Consider the following 18975-nt stretch of genomic DNA (forward strand, 5'->3'; position numbering starts at 1 on the left):
GCTGCGCATGTGTAGATCATATCATTTCAGACTGCGTACAAAATACATTTACATAAATGTACCTACATGTCACGTTGAAACAGTTCTTTTCCATCTGTTTGTCCTTGTCTGGCATGAGCAGGTCGTGAAAGCACTTCCTTTATTACACTTATCAGCTCTGTTGTTCACTCTGACCTTTAACCTCATCTGCTGTCTCTGTTGTCACAACACCAGTCCTGTCTCAAAGCCATGCCCTGTATTTGAGCTCTGTACATCAATTATGCTGCGGGCCTAACTTTCAGGACATATAGAATTACATAACCTAACCTATAAACTATTATTAGTATCCCATTAATATCCTTTTGCAAGCAAGTGCAGAGAATAATAGGCAACATAACGTGACCTCAGAAGCTGAACACAGCACTGTGGGACAACGGAGTTATTTTGACGGGATTGTGCCCAAAGCTCAACATGTTCTTTTGCCTTTCAAAACAAATATTGATCAGTGAAGTACAGCTGATTTCTCACACTACCCGAAGTGCTCCAGTTTCTAAGGTTTTCTTGCTGAAATATACAACGGTGTATAACCAAGGGATTATTCTAGCCTTAATGATCTCATATTTGTACAAACGTATATCCTATATCATTTTGTAGTGTTATCGACTATGAAATGCTTTGTTTACACTGTAAAAGAAAGACATGGCAAACTCACACTTCATATGTTTTAGTATGAAGGATCTCAAGATCTCTGTGGGCCATACCATCAAGATTGTAAAGACAAAAGCCTCTTAAGCAATTTGTGAAATGCATTTCTATTCAAACCTTTTTTACAATTCATCTTTAAAATCAACTGTTAGATAGACAAAGACAATCTACTGCGACCTATGGCACAAATACTGTATATGACGTTAGTCAGAAATGTTCATGGTGTCCTCAGTCTATCTCCAATATCATTCGATTTTTATCAGGTTGACTGGTGATAACTCAGAAAGCTGTTTAAAGTCATGTCAAGTCAGGTCAGTAAGATATAATTATAAAAACATAAAGTTTGTGAAGTCTCTCCAAGGCTGCATTTATTTGATCTAAAATGCAGTAAAACTAATATTGTGAAATAATACTGCAATTTAAATGAACTATTTGAATATGTTTTATAATGTAATTTTATTTTCTGTGATGTCAAAGCTGAATTTTCAGCATCATTACTCCAGTCTTCAGTGTCACATGATCCTTCAGAAATAATTTTAATATGATGATTTGTTGCTAAAGAAACATTTATTATTAGTATCAATGTTGAAAACAGTTGTGCTGCTTTTTGGAATATTACAAATGTCTTTACTGTCAATATTAATAAATAGAATTTATTTTTTTAAAAGAAAAAAAAAGACCTTTTGAATGGTAGTATCTATTCACTTCCTTTGTAACAAATAATTTGCTAAAGAAAAAACCACAGGAGACAAGAGGTGCTTTGCATAATTTCATTCCTAATATATTTCCTACATATTCATATCTTTTTTTGTCTTTTGGTCTTGAGCGATCCAGCAAAATACTTTGCACTTTTACAAGTAAAATTATAGGCACATACATACAAAACATCCCGCTGTATTAGTATCCAGGATGGTAACATGTAAACATATTAAGTATCAATACAGCAAAACACATATATATAAAAAAAAGTAATTCCTCTTCTCTTATGATTCAATATGATGGTGTTATAAATTAAAAGAATAAAATGCTACAGTATTACGACTGAATTAATACGATGTGTTACATAACTAGAACAATATGTGGTTATATTTCAGTCATGCACCTCATTTATAACACACCCTTCAGGGGATTGAGTGACAACGACCCAAATCCCTGATCAACTCAATTTAAGATATTAGCATTTCAACCGTTCCGTTAATAATTTAGCACCCTGAAGTTAGTTTTTATCATTATTATCATTGTTTGTCCTTGCTCATGCACTGAGGGTCCTCCATTGACAGTTGCGGCCTCCGCCTGTTCTCTACCCTCTCTCACGGTCGTCTCCCCTTGCCTCGCCCAGATCCGTCACGGCACCAATTTATCTACCGGAAACCAGAACAGAGCTTTATTGTTCCCTCAGCCATGGGTGTGTTATAGACAGATACAGATCTCAACAGGAGCTAGCTGAGAACATGTTTGACCCATATCAGTTAGTCACAACGACACTCGGAAGGTATATGAAAGCAATAGCAATGGCATCTGAATATGTAAGTTCAAACTGATATCTTATAAATGATAAAATCCTTCTGACAACAGAGTCCTGAGCTCCTCCATTTAAACCAATATTATTAAACTATCTGAAAGACTATAGTTTCTGATCTATCAAAATGAGACATGAAGTGTTAGCAGTAACAAGGCCTGCTGGACAACAATAAGTGCTCCACCATGTGGAGTTAAGTGAGCACTGCATCAATGTAAAGCATTATTAATACCTCCACTTGATCTTGAGATTGTTCGCATCATAAAATATCTTCGCTAAAATCCAATTAATCCATTGAGATTTGTTCAGAATGTAAGGTGTAGAATGTTTATGCTCCTGTATGTTGTGTGTTGTGTGTGTGTGCATAGACAAAAATGTGTTTGACGTCATGAAATTTAGACTGAAATAGAAAAAGAGTTCTCATAGTTACATAGTTATCTAATGAAGCAATGGCCAGGAATCAACCCAGCATTTACTGCATCAAAACAAATAACTAGGGTGGATTCAATGCATTCATATCTTGGTCCTGTCTGTGCACAAACAAACGAATCAGTCAACTGACATCTGCTCACGTCCATGTATATAAGATCAGAGACATCATAAAACAGCAACAGCTGGTTTAGTGTCAGAAAATGTTTTTCAACATCTAAGATGAATATATATAAAGTGAAACACATTTGGATGATTTGTCACTGCCTTTGTTTTTAAATTATGATTAGATTTGTTACATACAGTGTACACCGCCGTTCAAAAGTTTTTTTAAATGCTTTTCAAGAAAGTCTCTTATGCTCACCAAGGCTGTATTTATTAGATCAAAAGTACAGTAAAACAGTACTATTGTGAAATATTATTACAATTTAAAATATTTTATGTAATTTTAATGTATTTTAAAATATAATTTATTCCTGTGATGACAACGCTGAATTTTCAACATCATTACTTACTACTTACTAGTTTTCAATGTCACATATTTTGATAAAAGTTAATAGACAGCATTCATTTAAAATAACAATCATTTATAACATTATAAATGTATTTACTGTCACTTTTAATTAATTTAATGCATCCTTGCTGAATAAAAGTATTAATTTCTTTAAGAAATAAACAAAATCGTACTGACCCTTAACATTTGAATGGTATTTCATTACATACTATTTATATGAAGTAAATGCAATGTTTTTAGTAATAGTGACTATGCTTAAAGGTACAATATGTAACTTTTGTTTTTGTTCAATACATCATCAATCCTTCTTCCAAAACATGTTCTTGTCTTTCCCTGATTCTCTATGGTAAGCCCATTTTAAGTGTTTAGACAGGCGGGTAAATTGATACGTCACTCGTCCGTGCCTGTCTCGTCATATCCGTAAATAGAGGAAAGTTCCTTCAGCTCCTTTGACGCGCGTATGGTGTGCGAGTGGTATAGGTTAGCTCACACAACGAATCACCCGTTTTTTAAAACACACAAAACAGAGGAGAGTCTGCAGGCAACAAGAGAACGGGACAGAGCTCGTAATAAAACAAGAATCAATACTGGCTTGACTTTTCAGAGATGGCGAGAACTGAGGGATTTGAAATGTTGTAAAAGCATCATGGAGATGCTGTTTTATTACTCAACAGGTAAGATATTTTATTAAACAGATAGACTGCCATATGTAGCTCTCTAACATCCTTTCTATCCAAACTGTATATTATATCTCTTAAGCCAAGTAGTGAATGTTTTATGATCAGTAGGATAACCATATTCATCCGCAGTGTACAAGCACAACCAAAACAATGTTCTTCTGCAAAATGCATGCAGTTTTGTTTTTAATCGCTAGCCGGCCAAAAGTTAAATAGTGTACCTTTAAGTGTCCCACTTTGCCTGTATTCACCCTGAACTTGGGGTAAATACATTAATGTAGCATTACTTCAGTCTAAATACAGAGTAATACCACTGAAATATATACTAAGTTATTTCATTTTTCAAAGAAATAATGTCTGGAGTGATATTTGTCATTTTATGTTGTGTAAGAAACAACATATTCAGCTTCTGATGTGACTAAACTGCAACATTTGGTCCTCATCAGACCTGAAGAGGCTGGTGTTGGTTTGGTTACAGATAATAAATCACACTTGGTTTGAATGCTTGTGGACAGAGGGACAAGACAACCCCATACACTGGAATGCAACACCGGTGCTTTGACTTGGAGAGGTTAGCGAATGCTCACGGGAGGAAATTCAGTTTCGTCGTCCAGGCACACAGGCCCTGCTGCGAACTCATGCTCGGGAATCACCTCGCCCTTCTTAGCTCCCCCATCCTCGGAGTACCCTGAGAAGAACACAGTTGGGTGATCATGAAAATGAGTTCAAATGTGAATGAATGCGCGTGTTTAAGGGTGTTGTGGTACCTGTGAGAGTGGCTGTAACGGGTCCAGAGGTGGGGATGGCCACGGTGGCAGCATATGACTGGCATGCTTGCGGTGGCTCTGCGAGTTCAGATTTCTCTGTCTCCTCCCACTCCTTATCTGATCCAAACAACCTGGGGGTTAAAGGAGACATCAGTACAAAGAGACTTTCATGCTTTGTTCTACGATATAAATTGCACAGTCATAGCCTGGTAATACCAAACTCTGCTACTTCGCTTTGCTTCGTAGACAGAGTCTGAAATGGCATAATAGAGAAGTGTTTTCTCTCTTGCTAGGGGGCGCTTGTCTGACGTTTAAAATCATTGGTTCCCGTAAGCCAATCACATGACGTTTGGTTATGGCGTGTGTTATGCGCATGCTCAGCCGCATCTAACTTCCACTGTAAACACATGTATGATGCGAAAACAAAACCATCGAGCGAAATACCGGAGTGAACATGGCTGTGAACGACTTTTGCAGATTATGTGAAGTAAATCTACGCATCCACGGTACAATCAGCGTCTACGTCACGGCTCTCAGCCCGCCCTCTGTCCGTTGATTGGCCCGGCCGTCCGAAGGCCGCTGGAAAACTGAAAGATAGGCTGCTATCTCAGACTGACAGAAGCGAAATGAAATTGAGCGGAAGTAGGAAGTCTGACGTAGTCAGGCTAGCACAGTCATACCTCAAACATGAATTTTGAAACTGCTGTGCTTTAAAAAAATATGTAAGTTGCTAACTACCACATCGAGGCCTCTTGTTCGTAAATGGATTGAATGAATTGGGTCACCTCATTCATGAACGAGGATTTGCTGAGTCAGTGACTGAACCAGAGTGTGCATGTCGGCATGCGAGTCATTCCGAGCAATGAAAGAAAAGGGGTGGAAGAATTATGAATTTGTAAAACTTACCGCTTACCACGCACACTTAAAACTCACTAAGAATCTATTAATTCATTTAGAGCAATTTTTTCTTGATTAATTATGCCCCACATTTGACTGGAGGGAGAAAATTTCTTTTCTTTTTTGTCATTTACAGTGTTATTTTAGTATTATTTATGCACCATATAGTATTTACTATAGCTTATTTTTAACTATTTTATATTATTTTTCTTTTTATATTTTCAGTTTGCATTTTCATTTTAGTTTAAGTTTTAGTAATGTTGTTATGTGCTGTCATTTGTAGTTTTTTATATTTCTGTTGGGCTTTAATTATTTTTATTTAAGATTTAGTTTTAGTAATTCTAATACTATTTTCAACTTCAGTTAGTTTCCACGGTTAATTTTAGGTTTTGTAAGTTTAAGTTTTTAACTAAAATCTTTTATTTCAGCTTTATTTCAATCATTTTAGTTGTAGTTTTAGCTAACTGTAACAAAACTAGTCATTTTTGGGGGGAAAACACTTCTGCATCTTAATGAACACTCTTTCTGTAGAATCTCAGTAGAATTGTAGGCATGCAAATTTTAATAAGACTTGTTTTGTTTGTGCTTTTCAATGAATCACTTGAGTCAGACTCAATGACAAAGCTCATAATGCACAAAAAGACACTACTTGTTGATTCTTGTCATCCACTGGCATGATGATGTAAAATGCAGAAAAGGTCACTGAACTTCTTAAAGGGATAGTTCACCTAAAAATCATAATTTACTCACCCTTAAGTAGTTTCAAACCTGTGTGAATTTCTTTCTTCCGCTAAACACAAAAGAAGATATTTGAAGAATGTCGGTAACCAGACAGTTGATGTGCCCCATTGACTTCCATTGTATTTTTTTCCCTACTATGGAAGTCATTGGTGTCCATCAACTGTTTTGTTACCGACATTCTTCAAATACCTTCTTTTGTGTTCAGTAGAATAAAGGTTTGAAACTACTTGATGATGATAGAATGTTCATTTTTAAAACTATTCCTTTAACCATTTTAAGTGAACAGTGAAAAGTTTGAAGCCTTTTGCACTCGTCCAGTTGCCTGAGCACTTACAATGGAATCCAGCATGAAAGTATGAACAGCACAAAAACAATTTTTATTAAAAAAAATTGACATGCTATATTTAATAACGTACCACACAGCTCATTTGTTTAAAAAAAGAGTGAAAACTCACCTGTGCTTCTGCACCAGAGTGCACTCACCCCCATCTTGAGGGTCAATGTTATAGATGAATAGCTGCCCATCAGAGGAGGCCACAAGCAAACGTGGAAGTTTCTGGATTCTGATTGGTCAAGTGAAACTCTTGAATGAGTTTTTATCTCAGTAAATACTGTTACTCATTCTAGATTGCTGTGTAATGACTGCAGGACTCACATTGCCAGGGCACAGACATTCTTCTGACCGGCCATCTGGAGACGGACGGTTGCGAAGGCTCGGTCTTGACTCATCATGCCTGACACCTGTGCTGGGAGGTAGCTACTGGCTGCTGTGAACATCTTACCTACATATGTTGACCAAGAGGGAGCTTCCTCCTCCCCACTGCAAGTAAAAAAAACATGGATGAACACAAACACAAACACTGACAAAGTTTAGATTTGTCAGTAAAAAAAAAAAGAGATCCTGACTCAGTTAGACTGGTAGCAAGGAGCTTTTTCAGTACCTTGGGCTGTGCTGTTCAAGCTTGAAAATGTGCACCGTCTCTGTATTGCTTGAGGCACAGAGGAACTGAGCATCCGGGCTGAAGGAAAGGGAGCTGATGTTGACATACCTTTGGGGACACAAACACACAAAGGTCAAAAGCATACACAAAACAGACTCACACATACCACAGTTTACACACACACCTTCAACTCTCTTTCTGTATGATTAAAGTATCTTCAGTGCTCACTGTGAGCTTTGAATCATCATCATCATCATTTTACCTTTTCATCCCCCGCCGGAACTCAAACAAGCGCAGTCCCTCTGGAATGGAGAAGACTCGGATCACTGTGCCCTGGGACGGGAGAAAAGAAGTGGACAGATGCTCGGAGCTGTGTGTCTACGTTTGTGTGTAAGGTATGACTATGTGAATCTCTCATAAACACGTCTGGGTTGCATTTCACCCCGTAAATAGAAAGAAAAAACACCAAAAAACAAGACATTATATTTTGCCTAAAGAATACAAAACATATTTTAGGACAATTAGAATTGTTTTTCATTGTGACATTTTATTTCCATGGAGCCCCTAAAGGGACATGGTGGAGGAAAATGGAAAAATGATGCCAATGCCTTTGCGTTCCCTCGCATATTTTTGAGTTCCCCCGAGAAACTTTTGTGAGTGAATGCAAAAGCATTGAAATATTTTTTCCCTCTCATCTCATTTTTGTCCCTTTAGGTGCTCCGTATATTTCACAATACAGCAAATCTGGACATATGGTCAGTATGTTTCATAACACCACCCAAATGTGTTCAAAGAAAGAAGGCCTAACTTTTATTCTCGCTGTATTATCCGGCGCCGCCATGTCGTGGAGACACTGTTTTTCGTTGCTAAAGCCAAACTACTTTGTTTGGCCTTCCAAAAGAGGACACAATTAGAAAACAGTGCTTAAGCTTTATTTTCAACACTGTTCCAGAACAGTGTCATTATCATTAAAGGTTGTATCAGCGATTTCAGGCCCAAAAAAGGCCCAAACATAAATGATCACATTCATCTAATCTTTCCTAACGATCCGCTAGCTGCCCGCCCCATAAGCATGCCGTCAAAAAAACGCGTCTCCGTAGGCAGCCTAGGCTCTGAGATCTGCACACAAAAACAATTGGTTTCACCAACCACTCAAAACCAATAGTGTTCCAACCAATCACCGACAGGGGGAGGGTGTTGTGAGGTTTTGACGGCCTGCTTATGGGGCGGGCAGCTAGCGGATCGTTAGGAAAGATTAGATGAATGTGATCATTTATGTTTGGGCCTTTTTTGGGCCTGAAATCACTGATACAACCTTTAATCACCTGTCATTATTGCTCTGGGAGCTGATGTTCCAAATATGGTAAGGGGCGTGATATTTCCGTCACGCGCTTAAGGTTTTTGGCCCAATCACAAGGCACTGGATCGCTTGCCAATCAGAGCACAACACGCTTTTCAGAACGATGAGCTTTGTAAAAATCGACGCGTTTCAGAAAGGCGGGGAATAGAGGAGCAACAATAATGCACAGTATGTGTCAAATAATGACTTTTTTAACCTAAAACAGTGTAAACACATTGCATTAAACCAAATGCACAAAATAATGGTCTTTTTTAGAACCATCATATGACCCCTTTACTTAACAGCTCTAAAATACTTTATCGGGTAGAAATTCTGAGTAAAAAATATAATATTTATCCTTAATTCTTGTCCAATAAATCACAAACAACTGGAGATATCTGGGGCCTTCAAATATTGTTGTGGAGTCAAAAAGATTCAAATAATGTAAATATAATTAAATATTACATTTAAAAATAAACAAATATTATAATTACAACAAAATATTATTATATAATGTTTTTTTTATTTAAATCAGCATAAAAGCCTTGTAACATATACAACCCTAAAAAACATAAAACAATTACATAACATCATATTTCTTTTTTGCATAATGAAAATTTTGCATATGAAAATACAATAAAAAAAAAAATGCTTTATGTTAATGACAATGTGGGGTGTGCTAAACTGACATGAAAATAATCACAATGCAAAAAATCTTAATGCTACCAAAAAAAGGCAAAATATAATTTCGGCATCACTTTACAATAAGTTTCCATTTATTAACATTATTTAACTACATTAGTTAACATGAACTAACAATGAAAAATACTTCTACAGCATTTATTAATCTTATTTAATATTAATTTCAACATTAATTTCAACAATGAACAGTTGTTTTTATTAGCTAACATCAACAAAGAATAATAAAAACTGTAACAAATGTATTGCTCATTGTTAGTTAAAGTTAGTTAATACATAAACTAATGTTAACTAATAGAACCTTATTGTGAAGTTTTTTTGACCCAGACGTGTTCTTAAACGGTGTTGTGAGGTTCACTAACAGTGTTTCTGTATAACAGTGGAGCTTTACCCTTTCAGAAGCACTGGCCAGTTTGGTGCCGGAGGCATTGAAGGTGATGGCGGCCAGTGGACTGTCATGAGCTGGAATCATGGTCACAGTGCTCTGAGCAGACAAAGACACACAAACACACAACAAAGACAAAGATTTATACAGTGCATCAGGACTGAAGAGCAGGCATTTGTCTCACGTATAGCAACTAACTCAACCAAAGGAACTGCCAAAATGAACAGCTAAACAGTTTCTTGGCCTGCGTTTTTACCAGATTGTTGGCATCATAGACAATAATTTCTCCGATGGTGTCACTGCCTGGATATGCCAGGAAAGAGTTGGAATGGTTGATGGAGAGAGCACAGAGACCTACAGAAACACATGAGAGGGTTAATATTTATACAGATTTACACAGACAGTTAAAAATGATTAGTCTAGATGAACTGTTTTTGTTTGATTTGTTTTTCAATTCCCTTACCTGATGGGTTGGATGGTGTGTTGAGAAGGGTTTTCAGGAGTTTCATGTCTTTTATATTGTGGATATAAATGGATTCCTCCAGACAGACAACCAGTCTCTGCCACGAAAAAAAAAAAAAAAAACCACACACACATATAAAAACAAATTACATATTTACTAACAAACCAAACCACATTTTCAAGTTTAACGACGAAAGAGCACAGAAAGGCAATCATCTTGTCCAGAAGCTTTATAATTTATAAGTGGCAGGTGCCTCGCTCCAGCACAGCTGTGTTGTATTTACCTGTCTGTTGAGACGCACTGCAAGAATGTTGTTCGAGTAACTGTAGTTGCAAATCTCTGTGCCCTTTTTGAAGTGGTAGACATTCATGCGACGTGGCATGGACTGACTCACCACCACAACCAGGCTGCTGGAGAAAAGCCTTTCCACGATATACACGTCTGGAGTTTCTGCTGAAGGGGAGAAGAGAAAAGGACACATTAGCAGCAACATAAACTAAAAAAGACACATGTAGCTGAGGCACATCTTTTTAAGGATGAGCTACATTTAAAGGGGAAAATGTTTCTCTTTAAATCAGTTCAAATATAAAATGTAAACACAGTCATTGTGTACACTTAACAATCAGTGTAAATGTGTGTTTTTTGCAGCTTGACCCACTTTATTTTGTTCCAAAGAAATAAAATAAATATACAGGTTGTCAGTGATATGAGGCTAAAGTAATTATTTTCATTTCTTTTTCTTTACCATTACATTATTGTAAATAAGTCCCCTATGCTTTTCCAAGTTTACCTTTTATTTTACACACATCAGCAAAACAGGCTGTTTCTCTGTCTTTAGCTTTTTACCCGCCATCTTTGTTGTGGGCTGCAGATACAATATCAAACACATAAGGCATTGCCACCATGTAACAGACATCCCAAGTCTCCCGGAAGTTCCGGGAGTCTCCCGCATATTGATAGCGGCTCCCTAATGCCCGCAAATGAGTTCAAATCTCCCGGAATCTAGAGCGAGCGAGCAAGAGCGCGCATGGGAGACAGAGACTGTGCTCCAAAAAACGTGTAGCACGCGTGCACAGCAGAGAGGGAGAGGGAGCGAGAGACCTTGCATGTGTGTGCGTGTGTGCCTCATGAAGCGCATGTACGATAGAGAGCATCTGATTGGCCTGTTTCGGTAAATCAACCAATCAATTGTCAGTGTGGGCGAGCTTTTATCTCTTCTCCCGAACCGAATGAATCAGTTCAGTGTCTCTAGACACAGGAGCGCCATGGCAGAGGGAGAGTGCCCCAAAAAAGGGGGTGTCTTCGGGATACCTCCCTGAAATGACCTTTTGCAGGTTGGGATGTCTGATGTAACATAAATCAAAACAGACAAGGACAACTTTACGCCCTCTAGGGTGAGTTTATCACATCAATATTGGCAACACAGCCACATGTCACATACAGAGACAAACATTCTCCAAAATATTTGTAAAGTCAAATATCTTCTCCTATCTTTCTCAACAAAATACCAAGGAAATGAGATGGCATTTTCAATGTATTTGTTAAGTGACTCGTTAGAAAGTGACTACACCCTATGATAACTTCATTATATTGCACATGATGGTTCCTCCTATTGCACTGTAGGTTTGGCAGACAGTCATACTTGCCATTTATATCAAGTTTACGCAAAAAAAAGAATGGAAAAATATCTCACTACTCTCATGAATGCAGTCCAGTTTTTCCACAGAGGTCACAGAGAATAGTTTGTATCCAGTTTTGGTGCCCACAGCCAAAGACCTGGAAAAACAACAAGATATGATGCTGTATCAAATCTGGTAAATGAATACATCCATTATCCACTGTGTACATGCAATTTATTATGTATAAACAGCTTAATACAGTACAATATAATATAATTAGATTGATTTTCTTTATTATAATGAAGGAAAACACAGATGCAATGGCCAACACAGAAACTACCACTTAATTTTTAAGTGGAAAGCCAAGTCCTTTTAAAATCCTAATACAACACAGGTCCTGACTCAAGATAGAAGCATTTGTGTGGATTGTAATCATTTGGCTTACATATAAACAGAAGAGTTGATGTCTGTTACATTAACTGGGATCTATTTTTAAGGGAGGGGGGAGGAAAGCCCACATCTGTTTTGCAGGCCCTTCATTCCTCTAGAAAAAGCTGTTCACGTCAGATCCTGTGCTTAGCATGTCCTTTTCTACTTTTATTGGAGAACATAGGTATGTCTCCACCATCACTGACCACACTGCTGAAACCCAAAACAAAACCTTGTGTTTACAGCAGGACTGTCTGACATGTGTTGGTAATAATTACCACTGTGACTGGTATACCTTATATATACAACATTTTTCTAATACATATGTGTTTTTTGTCCCAAGAGAGATAGCTGACTACAATCTCAAAGGGGGCGATATATCAGATCGCCTGACTCTCAGTGTCATGTTTTGTGTTTGATTTGCTGTGCTTGACTTTTCAGACAAGAAACCAGTGTGATCAATCAGCCACTAGAAAAGAGGACACGAGCGGCTCATTTAGTCAGGAGACTGTGGACTGATCAATACAGTCTCACAATACTGCAAATGCTGCTTTGAGAAAACGTGAAAAAGGGAGCAACATTCAGTTTCTTCTCTATAAAATCATAGGCTACAATATTCATAATCATATCTAATCTATAAGTACTATTAGTGGATTTTTGTTGTGTTTTGTTTGTAAGTTCAATCCCATTTAAAGCACTTCTGCTCAAAAAAACAACATTGTACAACCATTGAAAAACAGTGCTGAAACAACACTAAGCTCATCTCTCATTATTACGCATGCAAAACACCGTTATAACATAGTGACTGGCTTTTTATGGATGTGTAATAATCAAAACAGACAGTAAATAGCGGACAATCCTTTAAGCAGAGGTGACATTCCCTCTTGTAAGGTAACCCGCTGTTAATAGCATCATAGAAATATCCGATTCGGCAGATGATGCTTACGTGGAGTCCTGGTTGAAGGAGACGCAGCACGGCCCCGGCCCCGGCCCCGGCCCGCCAGGACCGTCGGCTCCCTCCTCGATCTCCATCCCGATCCCGATTCCCAACGACCTCCTTCCCTCCCTCCGCCCTGGATCGGAGGCCTGGGATCGGTTGGACCTCTTGGAAAGATAGTGGCAAAGCGGAGACCTACTGAAGAAAAAACTGTAAGGTCCGAATAAAGTGGAAGACAAATATACTCCAACGCTTCAGCTATTCTTCTGCCTCACATTAATGAATTAAAACGCAAGTTTTTGTACATTTACGACTTCTAGCGGAGCATAGGGAATGAAGCAAAACAAAACCAGCTGATAGTTGTTGCGTCACATCAACATCACATACTAGTGGTTGAAGGAAAATGCGCTGTGTTGTCGTCCGGCTGAGCACTGATTGGTCGAGTGAACTAAGATGGACGCTGATTGGCGGTAAGTGCGGAATTAAGTCAAAGGGGGAGTGGTTTGGCTTTGCAGTATTACATTTGTCCAATTTTCACGAATACTTCCATGAAAGAGTCACTCACTCACAGCCTTTTATTCTTGCTCTGCCGCGCAATATTTATTAGTCCTAGGAAGCCCGACTCTATTTCTGCGCATCGCTTCTTTCCAACAGTTTAGTGACTGATTTTAACCCGATTCGGTTGTTCTTAAACGTCATCACGTGATCATTCACATCCTGGCCTGGAATATTTTCCAGTTTGATCAAAAATGGTTTATTGAAATGTAATGTGTTCCAGTTTGTTGCAGCCGTTATTCAGTAAATAAAATACATGAAAACATATACATAAACATTATACAAAGTTTATTATAATGTTATATAGCGCTATATAAATTCCTCATTCATTCATTCATTATATCTCTCGGTTAAAAAGTTGTTGTTTTTTCATGTTTTATGAAAATACTATTTATTTAAAATAAAAAGTGTTTTCACTCCATCCGTCAAATCCTTCGTCCACTCATCAGTTTATCAGTCATTTGCATAGTAGTCATTTGCATCTAACAAACTTTTGCAGTTGATGACGTGCTGTAGCAAGAGTTCCAACACACAGAGAGAAAAAAAAGACAAAATCACCCAATGTTTTTAATAGTCATTTTTGTATTTTTTACAAATCATTAAAAAACAAAACCTGAAATGCAGAATCTGTGTTCTTTCTTTAGCAGCACACTTGGAATAGAAAATGAAATGTGCATTTATGATAGTCATTTCATACAAAGTTAATTGTCTTCTTGGTGCTAAACGGTCATTTATTTTTGCACTGTTTAGATGAATTAATACTGCACAAAAGCTATTGAACAAAACCGAGTTTGGGATCAGCCATCACACCACAGTACATCATTATATTAATAGGCTATAATTACTTTAAAGTTAATGCAAAAAAAGTGTCTGAGAAAAAAGATGGTCCCAGATTATTATTGTTTTCTGCTCTCTCCAGATCCCATGGTGTTTCAGTGCTAAAAATAACATTAAAGAGGAAATGTCATTATTAATATAAGTACAGACAATGCTTAGACAATCTAGATTTAAACAGTAATATTAAAATGGCTCACAAGTTGTTTCGTGACAGTACAATACCTTGAAATCCCAGACAACCATGGCACCATCTAAAGACACACTGCTGAATTTCTCCACCTTGGCCTTCAGCCCTTCCAGAATACATAGTTGGCTACAGTAGAAACAAAGTCTTAGCAAACTGCAATTCAATTTCTCTAAAATGTTAGCATAATGCAAAAGATGTTGAAATTAGGCCAAAATCTTGTGTGCTAGCGCCTTCTATTACGTGATGCTGTTCTGATGAAGACTGCCCAACTCAGTGTCTTCCTCATCAGTCGCTCTTTTGTCCAGATTACGGAAATGCTGCATGGCAGACATGTTGCCCTTGGAGCTCTGCTTGGGAATGTCCACTTTCTTCACAAACTCTAAGCATCCAGGACCCTTGTATGAGAACTGATAAGGGCAACAGTCGTGGCCCTAAGATCAACCACACACATATACGCAAATGTTATTTGATCAAAAATACAGTAAAAACAGCAATATTGTGATTTTTGTTTTGTTTTTACAATTTAAAATAACCGACGTAGCCTATATTTAAATCTGTTTTAAAATGTATTTTATTCCTTTGAATGCAAAGCTGAATTTTCAGCATCATTACTCCAGTCTTCAGTGTCACATGATCCTTCAGAAATCATTCTGATATGCTGCTTTGATGCTCAAGAAACATTTCTTATTATCATCATTAGTGTCTTACCGCAGCTACAATCTGAGTCTCACTGACATACAGCAAGCTCAGCAATGGAAGATCTCTTGTTGTCAGCTGAGTAACCCTGCAATGCACAAAATTTCATATGTGGGCAATCTAAAAGTGAATGCTAAAGATCATGCTGTGCATATTATTACTTTCAGGCAGTGTTTTTAATAGATGCATAGAATTCAAGGATATTGAGCATCAAATCATTTTAGTTTGCTTTTCTGTGTATGCATGAAAACGGAGTTTAACTAAGCTAATTGTTATATGTAAATCTTGGTATTACTCTTTTCCCTGTGAGGCGTCTGCTACACTGATGGCGCTGTTGTGGCTAACCCAGGCTAGAGCATCACCAGAAGGAGAGAAACAGACACTGTGCACCCAGCCTCCGCACTCCTTATACTCCAAAAGCACCTCCCCAAAGGGCATTTTGGATCCCCATGGTGTTGGTCCAGGCCTGTCCTCAATGTCTTTGATATATGCAGAAAAAATTCTATGACAACAAAAAAGACTTATGTTACAAAAAAAACAAAAAAACATTGCGCAGTCTGAATATAATATCATCGCAATAATCAAACCTGCAGTTGAGATCAGCAGAGCCAGCTGCCAGCAGCATGTTGTTGGGATGCCAGTCTAGACTCAGAACGGTGGAGTTAATGGGTTTCTTGATATGCTTACTCAGCCACCTATAGAGGCAATCATGAACATGAGAGCTTATTAAAGCTACATGAGAGATAATGCATAATAGTCATAGACATATTATAAGCAACAAAAGATATTATACAATCAAGTCTCACCAGTCATTTTCTTTTTCAAAGTAGCACACTGAAATAAGTTTGGCTCCACTTCCAAGAGCAAACTTGTTCTCAAGAGGTGACCACTTGACACATGTGGCAGCTCGATTGATGCGAACCAGCACCAATGTTGGCTTCCAAACCCCATCCTTAAGTGTCCACACATAGGCATTCCTATCGGAGGCACATGTCACTATACGGTTGGACTCTGGGGCCCAATCAATCCCTAAAAAGTGACATCAATTGTTAGTTATGTTCATTTATTATTAAAATCTATATATTAAAAGATTTTAGTGCAACATATTTTATTGTGCAGTTTTAGTTACTGGCAAACTGAAATAGTATCAATTCATTTAGTTTCTAAATGCATGTTATTGATCTTATTGTGAACTATCCATGCATATGTTTCATTTTTTTTAAATTAGTTTTGACCTTGTCCTTGTCATAATGTCATAACTCGATCTTAAACCACGCCCCTTGTGTACAATCCACTGCATCCTGTTTTTTTTCTTTATCGATAATCTGTTTCGCTGGGATGTGCATCATAATATGGAAGAAAAGATCTGTCACTACTTCCATTTCATTGCAACTTTCAAAAAGGACTCAGACATATAGGCTTGCACATGTTTACAGTGGTTTAGTTCATGCCCTTCATTGGAGCGCTGAGATAATGTTTGTTTTATGGGTCAGTTTCACAGTATCGGCAGGTTAATGACTAATGTGGCAGCTATTCTCTTTTGTCTTACCTGTGATTCGCCCACTGTGCTCTGTCAGTTCATGAATCTTAATCCATTCCTTTCCTTTCTTCTGGTAAATGTGCACATCATTGGTGTTGGGGCTAAGGGCGATTTCTAATAAAAAACTATATTATTAGGATTTTTTATACACATAAAATAAACCTGAAAAAAGTATATTTTGGAATTTCTTGTAAACAAAAATCCACTTGTAAAGCAACAATATTACAGTAAGTTCATAGCAAAATGCTGCGTACAAATGGAAGAGTGCATGCTTTTCTCCCAAAGACAAACTGATATTCCTCTGAGTATTTTAATGGATGAAAATGGAACTGCAGGCTGCAACATTAAGAGGCTGAAGGGATGTCATTTATATTTAAAATGTAAACTAGTTTGCTCTTACGTGTTCGGTCTTTGTTCCAGGCATGACAGGACAGAGGCTCCAATCCAAAGCTATAGAGGGACATGTTTCAACAACGAGGCCCTGGAATGCACCACAGGTGTTAGAAAGAGTATGCAATCATGAGAACGTGACTACAAAAGGAAGGCAGTGTTGTTAGTTGGGATTACTCCACCCAAATCTTCTTGTTTTAATTTTTCAAAAATGTTATAATTTCTCCTCTGAGCCAATAGTCACTTTCAACATATTCATTCAGATGGTACATTGTTACTATATTCACATTTTCCACGATCTAGAATCCTCACCAAAACACAACATTTACACAATTTCAATTTATTTAAATTAATTTTACAGACATGTTACACTGTTCAGTACCGGAAAAGAGCCATTCTTCATCCCGTTCCCATTAAAAATGGCAGTTAAGTTATGGTACATTGGTATGACTGAGCAGTGATTACAGATTTGCACAGCAAACAACATAACCTTACCCTACCTGACTTTGGACAACTGACTATGCCCTCACCTTTATCTTTTCCTCTCTTTTGCTAGATAGTGTTATGTCCTCTATCCTCGAGCTGGAGAGCTTTTGGAAGGCTATGTTCGTGGACTCTGGGCAGTCGACACGAATGAGATTGAGCAGTGGCAGGAAGGGCTGCAGAGGCAGCAGGGAGGAGATAACAGAGGGTGTGTTTTTATGTTCTGATATAGGCACCTGGCCTGTGCAGTCTTATCCTCAGCATTAAAGTCACCATGAAATCAAAATAGACAACTCATATTTTTTATGGAATATTGCAGTGTTTATTATAAATTATTATTATTTTATTTTTTAATGCATGTTTCCTTGAAATCTTTAATCAAAATAACTTCCTTTATTCTCTTGCAACAACATCTCTAATGACCTGTTTACATGACATCACAACAATAGCAATAATAATAATAAAAAAGTAATGTATTACAAAAAAAATGTATTATGATTGTCAAAACATTTTAGTAACTAAACAATTGTATTAGGTTTAGTGACAACATGCTACAATGTTTACATGGCACAATTTCTGGTAAGCTACGTTTTTTTAAATATTGCTTGACACAAATTTCACGATTTCAATTCAATTCTTGTGATTTGATTCAATATTGACTCTAAATATTAGGTAGCCTAAACAAGAAAGGTGTTAATTTTTTAAAAAAAGAAGAAAAAAAAAGAAAAAAAAATCTCACCTATGCTGTAAACATACAGAGAGCCCTATCAGCTGGTAGTATTATTTAAGGTTAAAAATAACTAGTTTTTATTATAATAACAACTTTATTTAATGATATAAGTAAATATATATATATATATATATATATATATATTTTTTTTTTAAATAATAGTAGGCCTAGTAATAATAGTAGTACATTTTATTAGTGCACATATTTTGCAAAATACTCTCTATAGCTCTTTTTTCTAGCCAACTAACGTACTATAGCCTATATTATGGTCATTAAATGGCTTTCCTGAGGTAAATGTTATGTGACATAATTGTTATCCAGCTGTTTTATTGACCTCTTTCCGCGGTTGAAAAACACAGATTGATCGATATTATGTATGAGGAATATACATTTCGGTAAGTTGTACTGTATCTTTCAACATTGTTCATTCGTGTTTATTTAGCCTACTATTAGCTAGTAGATGATCGGTTCACGTGCCACTTGAACTGAGGCGCGGATTTTTCACATCACACTTACA

At 37.2% G+C, this 18975-nt stretch overlaps 2 protein-coding genes across 4 annotated transcripts; both read right to left on the reverse strand.

The window, feature by feature from the left end:
- Positions 1-1440: 1440 nt before the first annotated feature.
- Positions 1441-13428, reverse strand: wipi1 (WD repeat domain, phosphoinositide interacting 1). 3 transcript variants are annotated; one of them, XM_084432976.1, is made up of 14 exons: positions 13316-13428; positions 13050-13235; positions 11749-11831; positions 10339-10508; positions 10056-10152; positions 9849-9946; positions 9599-9691; positions 7432-7502; positions 7170-7277; positions 6884-7048; positions 6684-6791; positions 4591-4721; positions 4411-4511; positions 1441-2045 (listed from the first exon to the last, which is right to left on the reverse strand). In XM_084432976.1, exons 1-14 carry the CDS (start codon positions 13345-13347, stop codon positions 1995-1997), a joined length of 1494 nt encoding a protein of 497 aa, XP_084289102.1. In that variant the 5' UTR covers positions 13348-13428; the 3' UTR covers positions 1441-1994. The 3 variants fall into 3 exon arrangements, with proteins under 3 accessions (XP_084289102.1, XP_084289104.1, XP_084289103.1); XM_084432978.1 differs by lacking the exon at positions 13316-13428 and having other exon boundaries at positions 13050-13288; XM_084432977.1 differs by lacking the exon at positions 13316-13428 and having other exon boundaries at positions 10339-10505; positions 13050-13286.
- Positions 13429-13863: 435 nt separating this feature from the next.
- Positions 13864-17956, reverse strand: LOC311306363 (actin-related protein 2/3 complex subunit 1A). Its single transcript, XM_084434719.1, has 10 exons — positions 17776-17956; positions 17256-17336; positions 16865-16969; positions 16122-16344; positions 15903-16010; positions 15611-15817; positions 15328-15403; positions 14860-15050; positions 14655-14745; positions 13864-14533 (listed from the first exon to the last, which is right to left on the reverse strand). The coding sequence occupies exons 2-10, from the start codon at positions 17317-17319 to the stop codon at positions 14528-14530; spliced, it is 1071 nt and encodes a 356-aa protein (XP_084290845.1). The 5' UTR covers positions 17320-17336; positions 17776-17956; the 3' UTR covers positions 13864-14527.
- Positions 17957-18975: the final 1019 nt, after the last annotated feature.

This window comes from Rutilus rutilus, assembly GCF_951802725.1.
Source record: "Rutilus rutilus genome assembly, chromosome: 1".
NCBI classification, from domain to species: Eukaryota; Metazoa; Chordata; class Actinopteri; order Cypriniformes; family Leuciscidae; genus Rutilus; species Rutilus rutilus.